Raw genomic sequence first — 25937 nt, 5'->3', positions numbered from 1 at the left:
ACATTCAACACTTTATAAATTGGTGTCTAATTTTGAATTGCAGGTATATGCCGGTGATACCGATGCTGCTAGTGAACGGCGCCGAAGGCATAGGTACTGGCTGGATGACGAAGATCCCGAACCACAATCCGCGCGAAATCGTTGCCAACATCAAGCGCATGATGCAGGGCGAGGAGCCGCTGCCGATGAAGCCGTGGTACAAGAACTTTCTGGGCGAAATCGATCCGCTCGGCTTGGAGAAGTTTGTGGTGAACGGCGAGGTGGGCATCATCAGCGACACTCGGCTTGAGATCACAGAGCTGCCGGTCGGCACCTGGACGCAGAACTACAAGGAGTCGGTGCTCGAGCCGATGCTGCATGGTGCCGACAAGACGCCAGCTTGTATCACGTGAGTTGGCCCTTGCATCCGATCACCAATTATCCATTGAAGTATACTAATTTGATGGCTGATGAAACGCCTCATTTTATAGAGTGGATATTCATAATTAGCTGTTGCATGGCGCCGAAAAAGACTCAATCTTGTATCACGTGATCTATGATTATATTTATTTGGTGGCTGATGAGACGCCGTCTTGCATCACGTGAGTTGGTCCATGCATCGGATGATCAATTATCTATTAAAGTGTATTAATTTGGTGGCGTGGCTGATGAAACGCCTTATTTTATAGAGTGGATTGGGTTGTTGATATTCATGATTATCTGTTGCAAGGCGCCGAGAAAGACGCCATCTTGTATAATAGATTCACGTGATCCATGAATATATATATATATATTTGGGGCTAATGAGACGCTGTCTTTTATTATGTATGACCTTATTTTGTATAAATTTCAATTTTTGTCAAAAAAAAAAACTGAAAAATACAATACAAATAATGCAAACGAATACAAAACAATTCTTTAAATTCTGAAATATACTATTTATATCATTTATATATTTTTAGGAAAAATACAATACAAATAATGCAAACAAATACAAAACAATTCTTTAAATTCTGAAATATACCATTTATATTATTTATATATTTATTTAATTTGATCACTTTAACAGTCTTTCATTTCAAGTAATTAGCGTAGAATTTAGATCCAGTCCAAATCACTCCATATTTGCAGGATTTTTCATTAAGGATTAACTTAGTCATCTGACTACGACCCAATAGTTCAAATTAATGTACAACTGTCAAATTTGTTCTCATCTATCCTGTATATTTTGCCAAATTATCATGGAAAGTTATTGCGCCCAAAAACAAGTACAAATGATGAAAAGAAATTGTTCTATGCAGCCATTTTTCCTAGAGTTTCGCCTATTTTACGTGCGCAGAAATCGTCCAACCGAGATGACTATTCACAAAGTGAAAATAAATTCTAGGAAACTGATTGTTGATTATTCAAACAAAACACAATTTCGTGAACTTTACAAAAAAAAATCCTTTTAACTTTCAAACCCTAACACAAAGTGAAAATAAATTCGAGGAAACTGATTGTTGATTATTCAAACAAAACACAATTTCGTGAACTTTACAAAAAAATCCTTCCAACCCTAAAACTAATGGAATAATAATGATGATGATAGTCTACATACAGATTTGTGATTGAATTTGAAATTTTAGAAAATCACAATTTCAACAATCATATTGTTTTTGACATTGTTGATATGCTGTGGGTTTAGATGGCCAAGTCTCAACTTGTTTTATCCAATTTATAATCTGTAGAACTGGAGAATATGTTTTGCGGTGATGCCAAAATCTCATTTTGGTCTAAATTGCATTTTACCTTAGCTAAAACTATATCTTGGCTTTGACTAAATTGTAGTTAAAACTTAGCTGACTATTTTTTGCGAGTATTTAGAATATTTTGCAAATATATTATAATTATTTAATCATTGACAAATGTGTTTTCAGTGAATACAAGGAGTACAACACAGACGCCACAGTAAAGTTTGTCATCACAATGTCAGCTGATAAGCTCGCGCAAGCTGAAAATGAAGGCCTGCACAAGTTTTTCAAGCTGCAAACACTCATCAACAGTTCTATTAGTTAGTTCTATTCGACTTGCATTCTTAGTTTTAAGCAAATTCGCATTCTTGCATTCTTAGCTCATGGTTTTATTCATAGTTCATAAACCAATATCACTTTTAAAACCATCTTAGGCCCGGTTCCACAAACGCCTGTTGAATTTCAATCGTGATTAAACGCCACGAGAACCAATCAGAGAAGCCATCTTTTCAAAAAAATCCATCTCTTATTTGTTCTCGTGGCATTTACTCATTTAAATTCGTGTGCTTTTAAGTTCAACAGGCTTTTGTTCAACCGCGCCATACTCTTCTAAAGACTAGTGAACTTGTCGTGTCTATAAAGATTTGATGGGATTTATCCTGTCTTCGAAAAATTAAGCCAGTTACATACACATCAATTTTTGGACGTTTTACATTTTGTCGTTCTTATGATATCTAGGCCTACAAGATTAAACGGAACTTGACAAACACATCATCTGTTTACCGAGATATGTTTGATCTAATCTAAAAATCGGTGTGTGTGTAACTAGACTTACAATCATTTTTTATAGAATCATTAGTTCCCTTTTATTTTTTGAAGATACATCCCGTTTCGGCCAACCGGACACTTGTTTAGAAGAAGACACCGGCCAAATTTGGACACGAAACCGGACGAGTTTTCCAAATAAATGAAGGAATACAGTACTAGTAATTCTATATGAAAACTATTTAGTAGGCCTAGCCCTGTAGAAATGAATAGAATAAATTACAAAAAATATGTTTAGTAAAATTTCTCATTTCATAATAATTTATTATGCCTGCATCAATTTTCAATGTATGCTGCCAATTAAATTTCTTACAGTACAGTTGATTATTGCTTAATCATAATTTAATCAATCATTGCTTACCACTCGACCAATGCTGACGGCTTTTAAGGCTGTGCAAAGGCTAAAAATTAACTTTCTACTCGTGATATTTTTCAAAGTTTTTTTGGATTTGTATATCATCAAGCTATCAAAATGGAAAAGTTTTCTCGGGAAATTTTTTTTTCGATCATTACTTTTTGAGATATGAGCGCCTGAAGTTTAATTTTTTGGGACGGAACATTTCAAATTCGGTAAGATATAAATCCATGAGATTTAGAGGATGGATTATTCATGGAATTGTTGATCTAGTAAAACAAAAATTTTCTGAAAATATCAATTTTTAAGATAAAAATTACTAAAGATTACTAAAAACAACCAAAAATAACTTTTAGTTGAGTTATTTTTAGTAAATTGAATAACTTTTTCAAAAATTGATATACAAATCGAAAAACTTTGAAAAACATCACGAGTAGAAAGTTTATTTTTAGCCTTTGCACAGCCTTAAAAGTGGATCTCACCATTGATTGATGAAATTTATAGATCGATTATCGATTTATAGATTTACAAAATCGTTCTTCATTTTATTTTCACAAATAGCATATCATTAAAATTATTATGAGAGAAGTGAAAAGGTAACCTTATTAAAATATAGTTCTTGATTGTAAAAGTTTTGGAATTTGTATATGTTGTTATGTTTTCAGTGTGCGTTTGACAAAGACAACTGTTTGAAGAGATACACCTCGGCGATTGAAGTGCTGAAGGAATTTTTCCCCGCAAGGATGTTGTACTACGAGAAGAGGAAAGACAATATGGCCGGCACTCTCGAAGCCGAAACTAGAAAATTGTCCAACCAGGCAAGGTAATAATCGACTTTATATTTGAACTTTGATAATATATTAAATGTAACTTTTATTATATTGATAGTAATATTTTTATTTTATTTGATGACACGACTGGCTACGGGTATTCGTCCCACTATCCAAATAAATTATTATTTTGGAGTGTAACCTATACTCGTGATGCTACTTTGAATTGAAAAAAGAAATTTTGATAGTCAGATGATTTTGTTTTCCCGAAAATGAAATCGTTGTTCATTTTTGAATGAATGTGAAACTGAAATTAAGATGTAACATTACGTTACTGTAAAAAACGTAAACGTACGTGAATATTGAGTTTTTTAAAGTCAACTTATTTAACAATGGTGTTGTAGTGTCATTATATTATTGGCATTGTTTGAGAAAAGACTCTAAAGTCTAGAACGCTGTTTGAAGTCTAGAACAAGTCAAGTTTGGGCAAAGGAATATTCTACACAATTTTTCTCAGTGATTGAATAAATAATTATTTGTTAAAAATTATGGAGCAATAAAGTTTGCATACAGGATGAGTAGCATACACAATTTATTTGAAATTGCAACAAACCGAAAATTCTAATGTTTTTTTACAACGAAGCAACAAGTAACCAACTGTGGATTAGCTACAAGACTCTTAGGGCCGGTTTCTGAGCTCGGGATTCAGCTGAGTTCTAGACTTTAAACAGCTGGAGTCAGAAAATTGGCTTTCCGAAACGGGGCGTAGTCGCAGTTTTTATGGTAATCTTTATTTTCTCATTTCTATGATTGGAAACGTTTTCCCTTGACGAAATTAAACATTCCTAAATATTTCAAATTAGCTGAAACTTTACACTATTTTCTCTTTATTTTATTTTGTGTTCAATTTTCTAGTTTATCGAAATTTAATTTAAACGTGACTTTGAATATGACTACGACTACGCCCCGTTTCAGAAACCCAATTCTCTGACTCCAGCTGTTTAAAGTCCAGACTTACCTAAATCCCGAGCTTAGAAATCGGCCTAAGAGTTAGCTAATCCACAGTTGGTTACTTGTTGCTTCATTGTAAAAAACATTGGAATTCTCGGTTTTTTGCAATTTCAAATAAATTATTGTGTATGCTACTAATCCTATATGCAAACTTCATTGCTCCATAATTTTTAACAAATAAATATTCGTTCAATCATTGAGAAAAATTGTGTAAAATATTCCCTTGCCCAAACTTGACTGTTGTAATTCATATGAATGTATTTTATCGATATTTATAAGGAACATAAATGAATAGGGTAGCGAATGGTTTTGTGGTTGCGTTGCTAAACTATCGATAATATAAGTTATGCGCCTGCTACTCTCGTTGTAAGGATGACCACTCTGAATACCGAACTCCTCTAAATATTCAAATTCATTTATTTTGTCATTAAATAATACAGATTGATGAAATATATATTCTAACTTACAAAATGGCACTACCAGCAATATCTTTTATTAACGTTAAAAATCACTTTCCAGTGGTTCGGAACTAACCTAAAGCTGTAGGTCCTTTCATCCGTCTCATTACCCACGCACAAGCCTAGAGCTCATGCGGGCATCGTCTTCAACCCCACCAAAAAAAACATAATTTAAATGCAGTTGAACATTTTTATCCGGTTTTTGGTATTACATAATACTATTGTTGGTTTTAAGAAATTCGATTTATAATTTTTTAGTGTATGGTTTGTTTGTGATGAATGACTGTGGAGAAAGATAGGAGAACAGCTTTGCCGATTCTCCTCAATGTGGTTGATTGCAGGTTCATCTGTGAGAAGTGCGATGGCACACTGGTCATTGAGAACAAGAAGAAGAAGGATATGGTGGCCGAATTGATTCGCAGGAAACTCGACCCGGATCCAGTCAAAGAATGGAAGATGAAGAAAGACAGAGAAGCTGCTCTGGTAAATACAATATCTCTCTTCTAGACTAAGTTGGAAGCAATTCAATTTTTTTGCTCTTTAATTTTAAATTGCAACTTTTTGCAATTCAAATCGCTCTGGTAAATTCATTACTCACCCTACTCGAATAAATTTGCAATTTCAAATTTTAACAGTGGTTTCATTTGAGAAACGTACTATTATCTATTATTATTAATAGTTTGTAAGTAGGAGTCAACTTCCTTGTTTATTCTCTCACTTCCTAACACGGAAGTGATAATTGGTTCTTAGATTTTTGGCAATTACAGTTGTATTTTATACTACAAGTTATCGATATAGTATTTAACTTGATGAATCCACATTTGTTCTCAAAAACTAACGTAGTCCATATAGAATTGTAATTTTTGAAGTAGTCAATAGTCTGTAACTATGAGTATTTGTTATTTTCTGGAATTGAATATTATATAGATTTAAAAAAGGGACACTGTTCAGTTTATAACGTTTTCAATGTTCACTCCTCCATTTATATATTACCTGAATTTCTAATTAATGGAAATTTAAAAAAATGTGTTTTTTACCATGCTTCAATAGATGGATGATGATGTAAGTACTATTACCAATCTTCCTAATCAAGAAAACATTTTTACTGCAAGCCTTTTTTAACATCGTAGCTTGAAACAAGTAAAACGTTTCACAACTAATTTCAATTTTTTCTAGTAATTGTGTTTTTTAATCATTCATTGATATTCATACCTTATTGAATCAGCGTTGATTTTATCTATTGTGTTTTTTTTTTGTAAGTTGTTATCGTATATCGTTGTCGTCTTACTGTTATTTCTTAACTCTTGGAGTTTCGTTTAATCTTATAATTTACTTTCTTAGTGTGATGTGAAGAAGAGCATGATATATTCCCTATTTTAATATATTCTCTAGTACATGCACTCCTTTATATTAGTTTTTGTTCAGGACTACAGCAAGTTTTACATATAAAGTATGAAAGCTTCTGTCCTTATCTTGTCATCATTTTCTTATATTTTATTCCTCCTTCATTTTTTTACTCACACTATTAATATAGAAACTGTAAAAGTATGTTATTTTGTTGTAGCTTTCAGGTAATGATTGCTATCACACGTACTTGCTTTAAATACAGAAAACTATCTTATATTCTGAATTTAAATTCATGAACAATATATTGTGACGTTATTCTTTATATTTAAATAACGATTAGCCTCCTGCTTGGCATCAGTCGGTAAAGCATGAGATATTTGATATAATCATATAATTAGGTCGTGGTTTTTTAATAGGATTCAGTCTCATAAAAATCTTTCTAGGCCTAGGTATGGGCTTCTCCTATAACTCTTGTAATTCAATAAAAATAAATATATATAAATATGATACTTATACTATAGTGTTGAGGAATAAAAATAAATTGCACACCATAAACATTTCATACATATATTAAACAAATAATGCAAAAAATAGATCGAGGCAAAAAATATATAAAGAGCGATAAAAAATATAATATAAAAATAGAACAATAATTGAAATCAGTAAAATATCACAGGCTAAACTTTATATTCTAGATTTATGGCACGAATCATTACCATGTGCCTTTATCTTAAAATCATATGCATTCTTTTGCATGTAGCTGCGATATGCGCTTGCTAATACTTGTCGACTTGGACAATTCAATTAAAAAATATGTTCTTTAAGATCAACTTGATAAATTAGCCACTAATAATCCAAATATATATATATATTAAAATCTCTAGTACTTAGTAGATTTCTTTGTATCGAATATATATTTTATCTCAGGGTGCAAGATTCGGCACCTGACGGAATAGGTAGAGCCATTCATCTAGTGAATTAGAGCTATAACAAACTATCGCAAATTATATTGCAAAAATTGAAGAGCATATTAATGTATTTTAATAGCCTAGATTTTATACTTCTTTGATCCAATGGAATTTTCTGAAATGTATTGATCTATATTTTTTCTTCAATAAAATACCTTTAATACTAATTTTACTTGCGCAAGTATTACTCTTATTAATTTCTTAATTTATAATAAAAACCCTTTCGACGAGCTAGCTTTGATTATTAGATTAATTCGAAGCACTAGGGCGCCCATCACTAATTCAATATTTATCACTCACGTGTCGAAAATCTTCTTGTAAGCCGCCGATGTCGATCCAACTCCATGTGGTCCTGGAATATGGTAGCCGGAATCGTCTCTTCCAAGGGGTTATAAATTTATTTGAAATTGAAAATGACTTCTGCTTTACAATAGCATCACGAAGTCTTTTAAGAAATTTAATAATTTGATTTAACTTTAACTTTTACAAATTTATTAGCAAGGTACTACGCTCTAAAATATTTGGGGTCCTCTCATGGTGGCATTTGGCTGGCGAGTGCTGGTTCTCCTTTCTCAATTTTACAAATCTTATTTCCGACTTTCAAATTAACATAAAATTTGAATATCTTAGTCCTCCGCCATTTAGGTTCAAATAGATCGTACAAAAAATATCAAATTATTACTTAGGTTGTGCGATTAATAATTTCTTTGCCTTCGAGCCATATCGATAACATAGACTATACAATGTGTTAACACAAATCCAGTACATTTATATAAATATATAGAAATATTTTTGAATTGGCCTACAGTTGCCGCCTATTAACTGCCGTTTTGCTATTGGTGCATGCAAATTTTATTCGGTATTCATGCGCCTGGTACCTCCTATTTCCTGAATACACTTAATTATTTTTATTTGGTTTATTGGTTATGCTCTCTACATGCTAGCTAATATTCTATACACTAATATTTATTTCATGCTACCTAATAATTAGCCACGTGATCATGTGTTTTTTCACATTGCATACTGTTTGATTGCAATAGAGCTCTTCCAAGGGGTTATAAATTTATTTGAAATTGAAAATGACTTCTGCTTTACAATAGCATCACGAAGTCTTTTAAGAAATTTAATAATTTGATTTAACTTTAACTTTTACAAATTTATTAGCAAGGTACTACGCTCTAAAATATTTGGGGTCCTCTCATGGTGGCATTTGGCTGGCGAGTGCTGGTTCTCCTTTCTCAATTTTACAAATCTTATTTCCGACTTTCAAATTAACATAAAATTTGAATATCTTAGTCCTCCGCCATTTAGGTTCAAATAGATCGTACAAAAAATATCAAATTATTACTTAGGTTGTGCGATTAATAATTTCTTTGCCTTCGAGCCATATCGATAACATAGACTATACAATGTCTTAATATAAATAATTTTCTATACATCAGGTACAATACTTTTCTTTTGCTAATGGCTCTTTGGTTTTTTGGTAGCTTGCATTCACTTTAGGTTTTTTCAGGTAACAAACGTGGCATAACTAAAGGTAATAAATATAAAACATATAAATAAATATACCGACATTAATAAATATGATAAATAACAATAATAGATAACTTTTTGGGTATAGTACTTCTTTTTATAATCATGTGTTTAACAGACGTTACATTCATTTGATTCTGGTGGCTTTGGCCAGCTGATTGTTGGTTCTACGTTTTACATTGCTTACGTCAGAACTGGTTGTTGAGTCTTGCCAAGTAACCTAGCTTCTACATTTTTCCTCTTTAAAGGTAATTAACAAATCTTAAATATTTTATCCCCGCTTGTGTCCTTTTTTATTTGATGTAACTAATTTAATTACATATTTAAAAATTACTCCCTTGCTTGTTGCAGGTTTTGATAGTTGGAAGGAAACGAAAAATCTGATTTGTTGACACGAGGTGGCCTCACCAATATTAAATTTATTACGAAAGGTTAGTAATTGGCTTGATAGTGGTGTTTTCTTTGATTGCTTATCGTATTTATTTCAAATTTGAAGATATAGCATGCGGCCGGTATGCGCGCGCGTGGTTCCTCCTTCGTCGCTTCTTCCGCCTCCGGGCCTTGCGATGCATGTTCTTCATTCGGTCCTGTATGCTGTCCTCCTCGTCCTGATACCGGTCGGGTGTCCTCGGGCGCTTCCGTCTCCGGGCCTTGTGATGTTGGTACCTCTTCTCCCGTATGCCGTCCTCTCTTTCTTCCATCTTGGGGTCCTTTGTCTGCTTCGGTGGGGTCGATTGATAGGCGGTTGTAGTTTCGGTGCGCGGATCTGTTACGTTTTTAATCTTTCCTGTATTCACTAACTCCTTAATTAGTGCATGATCCTGGTGGCTGTTGGTGTTCTCCGGCGGTGAGGGATCTTCGGTAGGGAACAGGATGCTCAGTAGGGATTGATGCTTACAGCTGGTTTTTGGTGGTGGTTTATCTTGTATTAACATCTGTTTTTCTAATATTTTCGGTTCTTCTAATAATGTTTTCGGTAAATCACTTCTGAATGTGGTGTATGACGTTGAAATATCCTGCTTTTCTTGGTTTGTTTCATTTGAGCTTGTGCTTGTTATATCGGGGGTATCATATAGTCCTGGTTTATTAGCTGTAGTTTTCTGTATATCTGGTGGCGGGTCGTTGGGTGCTGGGTTCTGGGTTTTTTGTTGATTCAATCCTATTGCATGTGCTAATGTATAATTTGTGCTTACTTGTTGAGGTGGCGGTTTATAATTTCTGTTGTAATTGTTCTGAGTGTGATTATTATTTGAGTTTAATCGATCACGGCCATCATAGTGATTCCTACGGTTGCTCTGCTGGGCATAGTGGTTGGTTGTGCGATTTTGAAATTTTTCATTATTCCAGTTACCATTTTGCCTGTGCTCATAGCGGCGTTCAAATTGAGGGGCAGATCGGTAGCGATCATATGATACCGGTTCATAATTTTGGCTGTTATACTGATTAATTTTGAGTTATGTTGATTTTGTGCGTATCTCTGGTCTGAACGGTGGTTTGATATTGCCATCACAGACTGTATGCCATATAAATGATTTATCAGCTGTTTGCAATCAGTAATGGGTTGTGTGGCGAGTGCCATTCTAACTTGATACGGTAGCTTCTTTAAAATAATACTTGCTAATGCCGATTCATTAATGGGCTCGCTCAATTGAGAATTTTTAAACTGTAGGGCAGTGACGAAAGTGGTACATGCACCGTCTAAGTTAGGGTTGAAATCGCATGATATAATGTCCGCTAGCACGTCCAACTGTTTACTTCTGCTCCAATACTGTTCCAGGAAGACAGCTACAAACTCATCCAATGATGTAAATTCATGGGCTCTACTCCGAAAGAACATCAGGGGTTCGCCAATCAATAAACTAGTCAAACGAAGACGCCACATGCTCCAAGAGGTAGGTGCAAGAGTTTGTACTAATTTTATCTGATCAATGAATGGTTGAGGTTGCAAATGGCGATCAGTATTATCAAATTTGCCCAGTCCTTGTAATATACTATGTGCGTTGAGGTTGTCTGTTTGAATCCCTTGAGGTCGTTGTTGAATATGATTTTCTAATGCTGTTATTTTTTCCTGTGTCATCTGCCATTGACTATTATGTGTAATTTTATTAGCGTTTATTTCTTGATTTAATTGAGTCAGAGTGGATTTTTGAATTAGTAGAGTTCCGTTTAAAGCTTTACAGGTTTCTGTATTTTGATTGATGCTACCTTGCAGTTGGTTCATTTTTGTGGACATATTAATCTGTTTATTTTGTGTTTCTTTAATACTGTTAATATTTTTGTCAACTGTAGTTGTTAAATTTTGATTGGCAACGGTAATTTGTTTGTGGATTTCTTGATGGCAATCGGCCTTAATGTTATTGGTTATATCCTGAATGGGTGTAGTGATTTGTGTGGTTAGGTTATCTATCCTTTCGTTGAGTTCACAGGTAACCGTATCCAACCTTTCCGATAATCCTGCCGTAACTTTATCCTGACTTTCTTTCTGTAGAGTTATCATTGCTTTCAGTTCTTCCCTATGATTCTCTACTTTAGTCTCAATCTTATCCAACCGTCGTTCTACTGATTTTATAGCGCCTGCTGTTTCTTTCATGCCCTGTTCCACTGTTTCTTTATTTGCCTCCTTTATTGCAGCATTCTCTTTTTTAATCTCCTGCATCATATTATCCATTGTGTTTTGTAACATAATATTGAACATACTGCTAGTTTGTTCCATTATTACCTTTTGAAACGGATCTAACTCTGTGACTGAAAATATACTTTGTTTGCCCAGGTGTGACTCGGCCTCCGGCGATGCGGGTTCTGCAGGCTGCTCCTCGCCCCCTTCAAAGTTGATCTCTGCTATCCGTTGATTCAATGGTGTGTCAGCGGCGTCGATTCGAGTGGATGATAGAGGTTGCAGACCTTGTGGATCGAAGACTATCGACCCGACGCTTCCTGGTTCCCTTTCTCGTGGCGTATTGGCATCTACCGTGGTGGGGTTTGATGTGCTTGGAGTCGACAAAGTGGGATCTGTGCAACCGCCGTACATATATGAAACTTCAGAGTTTGCGGGAGTGTGATTCATTGTGTCAAATATGATAAATGCTAATTAAAAAAGTGATAAAATGATAAGCGAAAATGCTTAAAAAAGAGACACAAACCGGGACTTACAGTGAAACAGTGATGTGCAAAGTGTTTGGATACTCAAAGACAAGGTATTTATACTTAAGTTTTTTATAATGCTCTAGCGCCCCCAATGTTTTGTTTTAATTTATTCTTGGCTAGTTTACAGGCTGTGACTTATTTTCCAACCGGCTTAAACACATAATATATTTTTGACTAGAAAGTAATAGCAGTTTAGGCTTATAAAATATAATCTCTCTCTATAAACATGTATTTTTTACAGTACTAATAATATAAAATTTTCTTTAAAACATATAATTTCTCTTTATTTAAAGCTATTGATTCCCCAAAAAGTAATACAAATTTTACTTCGCCAGTTTTCCTCAATACTCGTATAAGTTATCTATAATTTTCAATATGGTTATTGACTTAATTTCAAATAATTATTCAATGAGCTCGGCTCCCATCATCAGTCCCACGTTGGTACGGCATGTTTCTGTAACGTTATTCTTTATATTTAAATAACGATTAGCCTCCTGCTTGGCATCAGTCGGTAAAGCATGAGATATTGATATAATCATATAATTAGGTCGTGGTTTTTTAATAGGATTCAGTCTCATAAAAATCTTTCTAGGCCTAGGTATGGGCTTCTCCTATAACTCTTGTAATTCAATAAAAATAAATATATATAAATATGATACTTATACTATAGTGTTGAGGAATAAAAATAAATTGCACACCATAAACATTTCATACATATATTAAACAAATAATGCAAAAAATAGATCGAGGCAAAAAATATATAAAGAGCGATAAAAAATATAATATAAAACTAGAACAATAATTGAAATCAGTAAAATATCACAGGCTAAACTTTATATTCTAGATTTATGGCACGAATCATTACCATGTGCCTTTATCTTAAAATCATATGCATTCTTTTGCATGTAGCTGCGATATACGCTTGCTAATACTTGTCGACTTGGACAATTCAATTAAAAAATATGTTCTTTAAGATCAACTTGATAAATTAGCCACTAATAATCCAAATATATATATATATTAAAATCTCTAGTACTTAGTAGATTTCTTTGTATCGAATATATATTTTATCTCAGGGTGCAAGATTCGGCACCTGACGGAATAGGTAGAGCCATTCATCTAGTGAATTAGAGCTATAACAAACTATCGCAAATTATATTGCAAAAATTAAATATCATATGCATATGTTTTAATAGCCTAGATTTTATACTTCTTTGATCCAATGGAATTTTCTGAAATGTATTGATCTATATTTTTTCTTCAATAAAATACCTTTAATACTAATTTTACTTGCGCAAGTATTACTCTTATTAATTTCTTAATTTATAATAAAAACCCTTTCGACGAGCTAGCTTTGATTATTAGATTAATTCGAAGCACTAGGGCGCCCATCACTAATTCAATATTTATCACTCACGTGTCGAAAATCTTCTTGTAAGCCGCCGATGTCGATCCAACTCCATGTGGTCCTGGAATATGGTAGCCGGAATCGTCTCTTCCAAGGGGTTATAAATTTATTTGAAATTGAAAATGACTTCTGCTTTACAATAGCATCACGAAGTCTTTTAAGAAATTTAATAATTTGATTTAACTTTAACTTTTACAAATTTATTAGCAAGGTACTACGCTCTAAAATATTTGGGGTCCTCTCATGGTGGCATTTGGCTGGCGAGTGCTGGTTCTCCTTTCTCAATTTTACAAATCTTATTTCCGACTTTCAAATTAACATAAAATTTGAATATCTTAGTCCTCCGCCATTTAGGTTCAAATAGATCGTACAAAAAATATCAAATTATTACTTAGGTTGTGCGATTAATAATTTCTTTGCCTTCGAGCCATATCGATAACATTCACTATTCTTAATTGCATGTGATAACTTCTCAAATACCATTGACTGGTCTCATTTACAACTGAAATTTTCTCGAATACAAATGACTTTTCTCAATAATTGCCTTTGATACTTTCTCAAATGGAATTGTAAAAGGTGTACAACATCTATTGGGATCGTGAAAGCTAATTGTATTTATTGATAACCCCCTTTTTACTTTCCTTGCCCTCCCTACTACAACAGGTAAGGAAATTATTGCTTTCCATATAATTAAGGTTCCCTATTTTCATGTTTTCTATAAAGCCCGGTCCAGACGCTCTAGTTTAGCTTTAGTCTTTTGCTCAAGCAAAAGTCGGAGCATGTTGTAAGTCGTTGCGTCTGGACGGTAAAACGGATGGGTCTTCAAGTTTAAGTCGTCAAACTTGAAATATGTCGGCCGGAAATCTTTTTCCATCAAACCGTCCGTCTTCTGCCTATCCACCAAAACCTAAATCGCGTAAAAATGGAAATAGAGAAATTGTGATTTCAGATTAGGATTCAGCGCCCTCAAATTAATAAAATGCCTCGCGTGTACTTGAAAATAAGCAAGTTTTTTTAATCGATTGTATATAACGCCATTTAACCCTTTTTTTCTTTCTTGATTCTCATGATACTCTCAGAATTTGATGTTGATATTATGATTTACTATCATGATATATTAAGATGTACTATATTGTTGATAAGAATACTATCTACAAAATTTCAATCCATTTACAATCACTGTGCCTCGAGATATGACATGTAAACAAAGCCATTTGGCGATTAACAGTAATATTTTTATCATTATGTTGTGAAATATAGCATTATCCAGTTTAATCAGCGAAAAAATACAATATAATATAACTCAATACAATATATACAATAATATAATATAATTATTACTCATCTACCGGATATATGCCAACCGTATACAATTCAGACTCAATGAACCATATCAAACAATATCAAAAATAGGAAAACGGATGCGTGTAGACGCAATTTTACATCCGTCTTTTGCTTGAACCAAACGATCCGTCTTTTGCTTGAGCAAAAGACTGATGGTGAACTTGAGCGTCTGGACCGGGCTTAAGTTACGTTTCAAGGTTCCCTGAGTCAAAAAACATGATATTTTACTTCTAAATGAAAGTTTGCTAATTTTGTGTGTGTGTGTAGGAGGAGGCAGCTGCGGCTCCCGGCTTGTCGCAGACTGATGATGATGGTGGTGAAGGGGATGAAGAAGGGGAGGAGCGACAGAACACCCTGGACAGTAACTTCGACTACCTGCTCGGCATGGCAATGTGGAACCTCACCAAGGAGAAGAAGGATGCGCTCATTCAGAAGAAGGACGAGAAGCAGCAGGAGTACAGTATTCTGCTGGGAAAGACCCCGCAGGACCTGTGGGTGGCCGATCTCGATACGCTCATCGAAAAGGTACTCAAAGCAAACCATCTTCATTCCACAATATACCTCATATTCCTTTCACATAATCAGTTTCAGATTGCATCTTTTTACATACAAACAGTAATATTTTCACATCTATGTACTACTTTGCGGACAGACTTTTGCGCCACCTTTCAAACTGAAATCAAATCATCTTTATTCAATTCAAATAGTTATATATTCCTCATGAAAAAATAGTATAATTTACAATTTTCCAGCTCAATGACTCTTTCATAAGAAAAATATTTTTGGAAGAAAAAACTAGTATGAATATTAAGATAAGTATAAGTATTATTACTATTAAGATTAGTACGATAAAGATTATTTCACAATAGAACATATTCCTTTCACATGACTGAATCTATTTACATACAAACAGTAATATATTCACATCTTTTATTTGTACTACCTGAAGCTGCGAAAAGACCTTTGCGCCACAAACACGCTCATTTCGCTTTTCATTGTCTGATTATAGGCCTGTATTTGTACAGGTACGGTAGAAATGGGGGTTGGTTTGTGCGTAAATGCCGTCGTCCACCACGACAGGGCGAGGATTTTAGATTGGGTAGATTTCAAATTGTCTAAATAACCAAAAAGATTCTGTTTCATTATGTTTTACAGGGAGAGGTTAGGTTTATACTTTTAAGTGGCAATATGCTGATATTATTCGAAATGTTTTGATTCTTAGATACTTAAATAATAAACACAAATAATGAAAACTTATTTGATCCACTGTTTTAGCACATTTGAAATTTGGACAGTATGAATGTCATCAGACAACAATGCCTGTCATCGTCGACTTCGGAAGTCTATGCACAAACGAAATCTCACTTTTAGCTACAGATATAAGCTTGGCATCAGCTGACGAAGACCGAAATGAACGTGTTCGTGGCGCAAAGTCCGCACACAGCTTTAAATAGAATACAAAAACATTCAGGCACAGTTCTTTATTCTAGCCACTCTTGTGAAATTAGGTACCCCATGAAGTTGAAACTATATTAGAGGTTTTTATCATAGAGAAAAAATAGCATAAGAAGATATCCCATGGTATATAGGTCGTTTATGTTCCTAATTTCACTGTTAATTCAAGCCGATAGTCCTAGTAGTTGTTTATCAGAAAGCTATGTGTCACTGGTAGTTTCTCATACTGTGTGTTCGTACACTCTTACCCGGCCAAAACAGTGATAATAAATATACATTAGTAGACAGTAATCGGCTTCAGTTGACAAAAAAAATCTGCTTGAAATTAGAAACATGTGAACAGCCTTTCTACCATGGGATATCTTCTTATGCTATCTTTTCTCTATGTTTTTATTTACAAGGCAATTCATTGAGTATGTTTTTGAAATCTTCACAAGTGACATGTACAGTACACGTCCCGTGACTTTGAAACTGCATATAGGCAAGGTATGGTTCGCGGGGTGATAGTTACGGCTTTGAAAAAACATCAGCTTCAGAGACCCTAGGTCCCTAGATAGAGGAAGCTCCCTGCAGAGCTTCTTCCTTGAAGAAAGCTTGCTAGACAGAGATTCTCCATGAATGAGAGAGTTGCAACGTATCACCAAGAATGGAAAGATCATGTTGAACGAATGTCATCTGATAGGCTGTGTTGTGCTAAAAGGACGTAGCTCCAAAACAACACGTTGTTCTTCATATGCAACACGTTGCTTATGAGAAGATATAAAATAGCATCTGTTGCTTATGTGAAGATACATTAAAACTCCTTGTGTATCTTTTCGGATGCAACAAGTTGCTTAAAGCTGCGTTGAGCTGCGATACATATTGGGCTGCGTTGTGCCATAGAGTAAGGAATACCTAACCACATTTAATAATACCTATTTTTTGTCTCTGGTTGTCGTAACTCCAAAAAGCTCCTTGTGTACCTTTTCGGATGCAACACGTTGCTTTTGAGCATCTGTTGCTTATGGATAAATATATTTTCGATGTTTTTGAACGGGTAGTATTGTAGTCTAGTAGCCCTCCGCCGATAGGCAAAGCTACATGACCCGGATTATACACTTGTAATATCACTTGTACTAAAATGTAATGCCAAAACTGTCTGTGTTGTGTGATGATGTTTCAGCTTGATTTGTGAAATAGTTGATGATAATTTACGATTGTTGAATGGTTGCAGCTGGACGAATACGAGGCAAAGGAGCGTGCCGAAATGCTGGACATCAAGGTGGAGGGCGGAAAGGGTGCAAAGGGTGGGGCCAAGAAGGGCGGGGCCAGGAACAAGAACAAGGTGTTGGTCACTGACTACCTGCCGTCGCCGATCGCCCGCCGTGTCGCGCCAGTCATCTCCGACGAGTTCAAGAAGAAGGTGGAGAAAGCAGCTGCTGCTAAAGAGAACAAGGGCAAATCCAAAGCGGTCAGTTTATTTATCATCTATCTATATCCTATTATAACGTGCTATAAATTTTCGGCTCTAAATTTAATTTTTTCCAAATATGGCTTAGTGTTTTTATGTTTTGTTTTGGTTTTGTATATGTTTGGACTTTTTAACATATCGGCTACTAGTGAGAGCGAAATGGCATCACTCGTGATGACGTCACGGACGTTCACTTTGTGAATCTGTGAGTGCCCAAACACATTCTGACCGCTGGGCGCAAGTTGCAGATTCCCGTTAAAAGCCTGTAGTGAGGTCCACGTTATAATGGCAGTGGATAAAGATAGAAGAATAGCAATACCGATTCTCTTCATTAATTAATTATATTTCTACACTGTCAAAAAAATAATTGGCATCGTTGTGGACCTAGAAAAGGATAGTACCACCGGCTTAATCGAATGATAGACAAGGATAGCAAAACCAAAGTTAATCAAATACTGTCATTATAACGTGGACCTCACTATAGTGGTAGAGAATGAATGATTCCAGTATAATCGGAATTTATCATTCTCCACAATGGGTTCTATATCTCCTGGGGCAGCACTGGTGTTTTGTCTATAATACCATATGAGTGCCTTATATGGTAATAGAACACTCGCAATGCAGCATTATGCCTGTGAATGTAGCCTGCAGTTGCATGCACAGAACAAGCTGCCAATGTGCATCAGGGTCTCTGGTGTTATGTGACACACCCTACATCTGATCTGTTAACTCTATTAAAAATAGAACTTGTATTTCTCAGTAAATAATACAATATTTATTTACATTTTTTCATTTTAAAATCATTGAGTTAATATGAAGTTTTTCTCCATGGAAAACAACATCGACTCAGTTTGGAATTACCTTTTTTGGTAAGATTAATTTATTATATTCAATGTGTAGCCTACATAGTGCATAATTATATTTTTCATAATGTGTAATTATATTAAATTTACCTATACGCAACGTCTACCAACTACTATTACGACAAACTTATTAAAAAACTCTCTCTTGAGGATTCCTCAATACACATTGAGTGCGGTTCCTTAATACAGTTGATACATTTTAATTTGCATATTAATCAATGATTTTATCAATACACAATGATAGACGTTTACTTGTACACTGGTACCGTAAGGTTTGCTGGCTATATAGCTTTACTCAAACTAACTTACATTTGACAAATTTCCATAAGTGTTGACAATCTTTTCCTTTATTTTCAGGTTATTGGATTCACAGCCTACTCATTACCAAAAAACAATTCCGATACCATAGGAAGGGCATTCTTCAAGAAAAACAAATCACTCGTAAATTCTCAGTACACTAATAGTAGACAAGTGAGTACTTTTATATTTACTTTTAATAAGAAAATATGAAAAATATATTATAAGAATAATAATATTATTTTCAACAGTAGTGTTAACAGTATTATACAATTTGATGTTGTGATAGTGTAAATTAAATATTTTCTTGAAGAATAATTAAATTGTGTACTTCACTCTCCGTCTCTCCCTAAGTTTTGAATTCTGGAAACCTGGATTTCCTGAAATTTATTTCAAATTCTCTGCTTAATTCGTTTGTTCATCTCTCTCCAAATTCACATACTATCCATACTGCTTTAACTTTTCTCAAAAATACACTCCGATATGTCGAGTCAACATCTCTGTCGATATTCTTTATATGTATTTTATACATATTATTATGTATTTTTCGGTAAATGAATTTGAATTTGGACTCATTGAAACTGTCACTGATCTTCTATTTTATAAATGCTTTTATTGGCGTGTTTGTACTCTGCCCTATTGTGCAATTTGTATTGTTTATAGTTAATAAATTGAATGTTGTACATTGTTTTCCAGGTTAGCCATAGATGTCAACTGGAACAGGGTGGATACTTGGTTATGCCTACCACGTTTGAACCTGGACAGGAGTCAAGCTTTACGTTACGAGTTTATTCCAGTAAACCACTCAAGTTGAAGTAAGTAACTTAATCACATATTTCAGAGTAATCGTTATCAAATGATTGACGTATATTTTAGAAACAGTTTTGAGCTGAATCTGTTTTACCTAATCTCCCCTATCATCCATATGAATTTTATACTATTCAGTGTGCAAATAAATAAAATTGTTAGTTTGGTGTAAGGGTGAGCCCTGACTAGCAATTAGGAGGTACCGGGTTCGTTCGCGGACTGGCAAATAGTTTTTGGATAGTAGCTTACATCGAATTTCCATCTAGCTGTTAACTCTGTTGTTAATATTTTCAGTAGTAGAAGTCTTTGGGGTAGTTTACAGCATTTTACTTTGGATTTTCGTTTAATAATGATAAAATTATAATGAAAATGGGCAGAATACTGATGTTTATTTCACTAATCACTCATGAAAAATTGAAATTCTAATTTTTGTTTTTAATTTGAATTAGAATGTGAATGTAAGAATGTTCGAATGAAATATTGTATTGTGACTTATCCTCTGTCTTTTATATATATGTAAAAAAATGCTTTAGGGTTGTGATAAGATCTTTCTACATACCTATAATTGTTTCACATTGTATCTATATATTTTATTTTTCAATTCTTATATACAGCTGGCTTCCTAATATTTAATTCGGATTACTTAGATTCGAGTAGTATACAAAGGCTCAACTCACACTTACGCGACTCAGGTCGAGAAGAGACTCGACTCTAGTGTTTCCAAATGGTGACACTCAGACAATTCTAGTCTCCGCGACGTCACCCATTTGAAAACACATGCTCTCGACTAGAGTCGAGTCCCTTCTCGACCTGAGTCGCGTAAGTGAGTTGAGCCTAACTCACAATTCCACAAAAGTGCATTATAACCTTGTAAATAGCGGTTGAATGCCACGAGAACCAATGAGAGAAGCGGATATCACGTTTATAATCAGCACTTAATTTGGTTATATTTTTTAACATTTTTGAGCAACCGAGCATATTAAGTTTCTATAAAGCGGTGTTTAATTATTTTGCACAGCATTTGCTGTACTGATTATTTGCTAACTATGGATTATCAAATTATTATTACAGGTACCTTGATAACGATTTATTTGTTCATTATTGTTCTAGAAATGTTTTTTTTAAATCTTTGTTCATTGTTTTTCAGATTATTGGACACACATCCTTCATTAGTGAAGTCAGCTGTCATAAAGGTAAGATTCCTTATTTCCATAATTCACTACTTAGACACTTTGAATATTATTATTGCTGAAAATGGAGATTGAATTAATAATGTAGAATTGAATTGAATTAAGTTTTATTCCATCTAAACTCAGAATGTTTCAATAATAAAAATTGATACGGTAAGAATATTAAATTCAGAATGATTCAATAATAAAATTCGAAAAGAATATTAAATTCCGATTGTTTCAATAATAAAATTTGATAAGAATATTAAGGCAAACGCACACAGCAACAGACAAATTCAGACAGAAAAAATTCGACCCAGGTGTTCGAATGTTGCAACACACACAGACGTACTCTCCGATTGTCTGCATATGTCTACTCACGTCTACATGCAGACTTTGGAATTTTCCTTGTCTGTCTGCATACGTCTTTCTTTTACTGTGTGCATTTTAGTTTACCACCACATTTCAATTGCCTGTACAACCATATTTATTTTATGATAACATTAACAATCATCTTGTATCATTGGGTTTTGAAAACTGGTATGATAGACATACCGGTATTACTAAGATTTGGATATTGTCTTGATAGGAAACAAATTGAACTCATTTATTTTTTCTATGTCATGTAACCCATGTCAGAGGTATTTATTAAACTGGAAAAACTATTAAACTATTGGAAAAAAGTTCTTTACATACTTGGATTATTTTCCTTAAACTATCGTGTAGCATCTCACTATAGAGTCTATTTTACATACATTAGATTGGATATTCAAAGTATATATTCCATTATAATCTCTAACTGAGATCTGTACATTTAATGAAATCTGATAATTTCGCATATCATAAACTTGATTTTCCATAACATCCTGGCAAATGAATTGTTTTCAATCATCTCTAGGCTCCTGCAACATTGGACGGCAAAAGCTTTAGTCAATACGAAGCAGTATTCTTACAATTGGCTGATGAACATAGGACGGTGAATGCGTTTGAATTGCAAGAGCTCCTTGAAGCATGTTTACCAAATGGTAGGTACTCATTGATCCTATTTCACATTATTTCGATTATCATATTTCTATGGATCTCATATGAATTACTAGAACATAATAATTAGATAATATTAATTTTTTTGTTAATACTTGTATTATGTAAGTGTATATGTATGAGTTTGTACAAAATCGTTTTTTAGGTACTGTATACTTTGCACTATTGAAAAATGTAACCTCTCATTATGATTCACTCATTATTCAACAAGAATAGTTTTTTTTGCAATACTGAAGAGAATTTTATTGAATCAGGTACCCAAATTTAGTGGTATATGTTAAACAATTTTGCTGAGACGTCTATTTTTGCTTTCTTTTGGTCTACTCATTGCATTTGTTTCCCTGGTTCAACTAACTAATTTCCCAATTGAATAATGGGAATTTTACTGTCTTTACTATTGAATAAAAAAAGTAAGAAAACTCACAGCTTGCTTCTTTCTCTGTCTGCTACTAGAGTGAAAGTAGCAGAGATTGATGTACGGTACCTATAACTTTTTAATGTACAGAAGTCACAATATATAACTTGATTTTTTTATACTTTCCTCTCTAATAGCTTCTGAATTGAATACATTTACTAAATTATCAATAATGATTATCGCTCTTGGTATTTTTTAATTTATAATTTATTTTCTCTTACAGATTACATCAAAAGCTGCGCTTGTATGGAGGTTTGCAGACAAGTCGTCTTAACTCTGGATGTATCCTTTTCAAATTATTAAAAAAAATTATGCATGAAATAATCTATTATGATAATTCTTCAAATTCCGTCAAATATTCAAAAAACAATACCGCTTCAACTTTTACATTGTTTTGTCATCTGAATATTAATAACCAAGATAGTTGAGATACAGGTATTCTAGAATAGAAGGCATTTTATGGACATTGGAATGCACTAATAGTTTTAATGCTTTTGGCTAGCTGACGTGTGATATACTCTCATTTACTATATTCGTGTATTAATAATTTGCTCAATTTTATTGAACAACTTCTTCCATACCTCTTCCAACTTCTCTACTATCAAAGTGGGAGTTTGTAATGAATAAATTTATATTCAACTCCAGCTATTTCTTCTCATGGGAATGTATTTTTTTATATTCCAATAATAAAGTAATTTAAATATACACTATACAATACACACTTCCCAACATCAATATAACTTAAGACCGTACTTAGATCTAACTCCAAATTGTAGTGAGATTCAATAGTGATTCAAAGGTATTAAAACATACAATAGTAAAAATATTATTATAATTATTTATTTAAAATCTATTAAATCTCATTTGAGAGCTAGTTGAAGGAACTGAAGATCACCAATTACATTTTCTTTGGGTTTTGGAGTTTTTAACTCTACTTTAGGCCTACTCTTATTTTCTCTGGAACATCGATTGTATTTTGTTTAGAAATTTAGCTTTATTAGCAGTTGAATGCTTTGTACTTCATTATTACAGTTGATTTTATTAGCGGCTGGTACAAAAAATTGACGTATAGGATATAAATTATTTACTGATGAGCTGACGTACAGTATTTATCGAACTGATAATAACCTAATGAACTATAGCTAAAAATTATAAAGTATTTAAATATGGCTACTGGAATTGTTTAACTATTATAGCAATTACTAGTAGGCTTCTCTATTTTATTTTTTTTTTTTACTTACTACTACATATAACACAACTATAGCATGAGGTATTGAACCTAGTTGTGTTTATTTAGAAAAGTATAGTAATAGTACTAGTAATTTCTATAATAGCTTATCACCCTGTTGTCAAGCAGTAGCAGAAGTCTCCAGGGTGATTCACAACATTTAACTTTAGATTTTCGTTCAATAATAATTATTTTTCATTAACATTGTAATTGCAATTAACAAATTCAATTTCCAATTAATTTTCACCTGATGAAAAACTGAATATTTTTATCAAATCCTCTCACAATGTTGATACAATCGTTGACTTGAAGTATTAGACAACGGGCAGCGGAAGGTTGAAACTGGGCGATTTCAAAGATCTGATGTGCAGTCTCAAGTATTGGCAGACAGCCTTCAAAAATCATACGCGGGAACGAGCCGGAATATTGAAAGCTGAAAGGTTGAAAGATGCACTACTGGAAGTTGGTAAGACAAAAAATTATACCACTTAATTTTATGTAAATGGAATAGCAAAATATATAAAGAACTCTACAATGTCTCTTTTCTGTATAGGGCTACGTGTAATATAAATATAAATAAAAATTAAAATCTCAGTACCCTTTTTTGAATTATTTTATCACAACTAATAAAACATAATTCAAAAAAAGGGTACTGAGATTTCTATTTTTATTTCTATTAAACTCTTCAATGGTATTAATCGTCAGTTATTGGGAATTGTGGCAATGGAGGCCCTAGCCAATTATACAGATTTCACACTAAATTATTTCAAAAACCAATTTAGATAAATTAATGTAATGGATTGAGACACCTATAGATTGATTTATAGACCTCGAAGATTTAACAATAAATAACTATGGCAAAAGATCTCCAGAATGCAGGATTTCATATCTTTTGAACCCATTGCCCCTTGAATTGAGAATAACTTGCGCAGAAGTGGAATAATTAAACAATTGAATTATTCTTCATGACAATAATAATTATTGTGATTTGATTAAAAATTGAGTAACACCATAAAGAAACAATAGCGTAAGTAGATATCCCATGGTATAGGGAATTTATGTCGCAACTTTTACTGTTATCTCAAGCCGATTACTGTCGATTATTGTCAATTTTTACTGCTTTTTTGGGGTAAGAGTGTATGAACGGCACAATTTGAAAAACTACCAGCGTCACACAGCTGCATGTGAAAGAACTACGTGAACTATCGACTTGGGATAACAGTAAAAGTTGCGACATAAACGCCCTATACCATGGATATCTACTTATGCTATCGTTTCTCTATGGTAACACGAAGTGTTGGATTTCAGATTAAATAAGCAGCTCACGATTGTTCAATCTGACAGGCTTTCAATCTTATAAGAATGTAAGATAAAGATTTATATTATTTTATAAGTTATTATACCGTTATATGAAATTGTTTTCTTTCAACTGTACAACTTTTTCACAATTAGTTCTGTATCATCTTACTGAACTTGCAATCGCGAATTGCAATATCTCGTCCGATTGCAACTTTTAAACAATTTTCTATTATGTATTAACTAATTCAATTTGCTATTGCAGGGTTCCAGTTGAGTACAGATGTGATGTCTGTGATAATTCTGCGTTACATGAGGAAAGATGGAACATTTCGGTTCGGCGATTTTGTTTCCACAATTCTTCACCTGACTGTTGCTTTCAGTGAGTCAACTATTCAACTATTAAACTATTCATTTTACAATGTTCCATTTTTGTAAGACATACATTAATTTAGACAGCTATTCAACTATTTTAGTCAACTGATTTATTCAACCTAGAGCCCTCACTCCGCCCTTAATAAAGCCGATTATTCATTTAATTCAACTGCTAATTCGACTATTCAACTATTTTAGTCAACTATTCAACTATTATTATTCACTCAACTATTTAGCCGACTATTCAGTCAACTATCCATTATTTAGTCAACTATTCATTTTATAATGTACCGATACTAACTGTCTTTACACTAGATTTTTCAAATATGTATAATATTTTGTTCAACAACCTTTCCACCATTTTTCCAAGAACTGTATTATCAACATATCTATCTATCATGTATAATCTATTTCTACAGTAGACAATACCTGTAGGCGTACTCTCAGCAGTTAAAATAAATTGTTCAACAGTGTTTGAGTGCTAATTTGAGTCAAATTTTGAGAGCTACTATTGCTAAAAGCTGATCCTTCAACACTATCTCCTGATTTCTATTCTATTATTTACTAGAAAACTTCAAACATTTGATTTTTCTAAATTTATATTATTTTCTCGTGAAGAAAACTGAATCAGATTGATTAATAACGTTTTGTCAAATGTCATAAAAG

At 33.5% G+C, this 25937-nt stretch overlaps 2 protein-coding genes across 2 annotated transcripts; both read left to right on the top strand.

Annotated features, from left to right (window-relative positions):
* Positions 1 to 30: 30 nt before the first annotated feature.
* Positions 31 to 17996, top strand: LOC111058437 (DNA topoisomerase 2-like). The gene is made up of 7 exons (XM_039444355.1): positions 31 to 388; positions 1899 to 2032; positions 2287 to 2339; positions 3558 to 3715; positions 5473 to 5614; positions 15143 to 15400; positions 17544 to 17996. Exons 1-7 carry the CDS (start codon positions 48 to 50, stop codon positions 17979 to 17981), a joined length of 1524 nt encoding a protein of 507 aa, XP_039300289.1. The 5' UTR covers positions 31 to 47; the 3' UTR covers positions 17982 to 17996.
* A 965-nt stretch (positions 17997 to 18961) lies between these two features.
* LOC111049601 (calpain-C-like) lies at positions 18962 to 25349 on the top strand (the record flags this gene model as incomplete). Its single annotated transcript, XM_039444356.1, has 7 exons — positions 18962 to 19114; positions 19637 to 19755; positions 20895 to 20940; positions 21815 to 21941; positions 22596 to 22654; positions 23919 to 24066; positions 25162 to 25349. Coding segments are annotated over 7 exons (825 nt in total), but the record flags the coding sequence as incomplete, so codon positions are not given.
* Between the last annotated feature and the right edge of the window lie 588 nt (positions 25350 to 25937).

The sequence above is a fragment of the Nilaparvata lugens genome, unplaced genomic scaffold (genome assembly GCF_014356525.2).
Source record: "Nilaparvata lugens isolate BPH unplaced genomic scaffold, ASM1435652v1 scaffold4356, whole genome shotgun sequence".
NCBI classification, from domain to species: Eukaryota; Metazoa; Arthropoda; class Insecta; order Hemiptera; family Delphacidae; genus Nilaparvata; species Nilaparvata lugens.
Note: the sequence above shows the minus strand (reverse complement) of the source record. Positions and strands in the feature narration are given on the sequence as shown.

Bases quoted from the DNA above. Each gene is read 5' to 3' on its own strand.
- LOC111058437 (XM_039444355.1), top strand. From the start codon at position 48: ATGCCGGTGATACCGATGCTGCTAGTGAACGGCGCCGAAGGCATAGGT. The intron at 5,615-15,142 runs GTAAATACAATA...GTGTGTGTGTAG, and splicing joins AAGACAGAGAAGCTGCTCTG to GAGGAGGCAGCTGCGGCTCC. The intron at 15,401-17,543 runs GTACTCAAAGCA...GAATGGTTGCAG, and splicing joins TCGATACGCTCATCGAAAAG to CTGGACGAATACGAGGCAAA.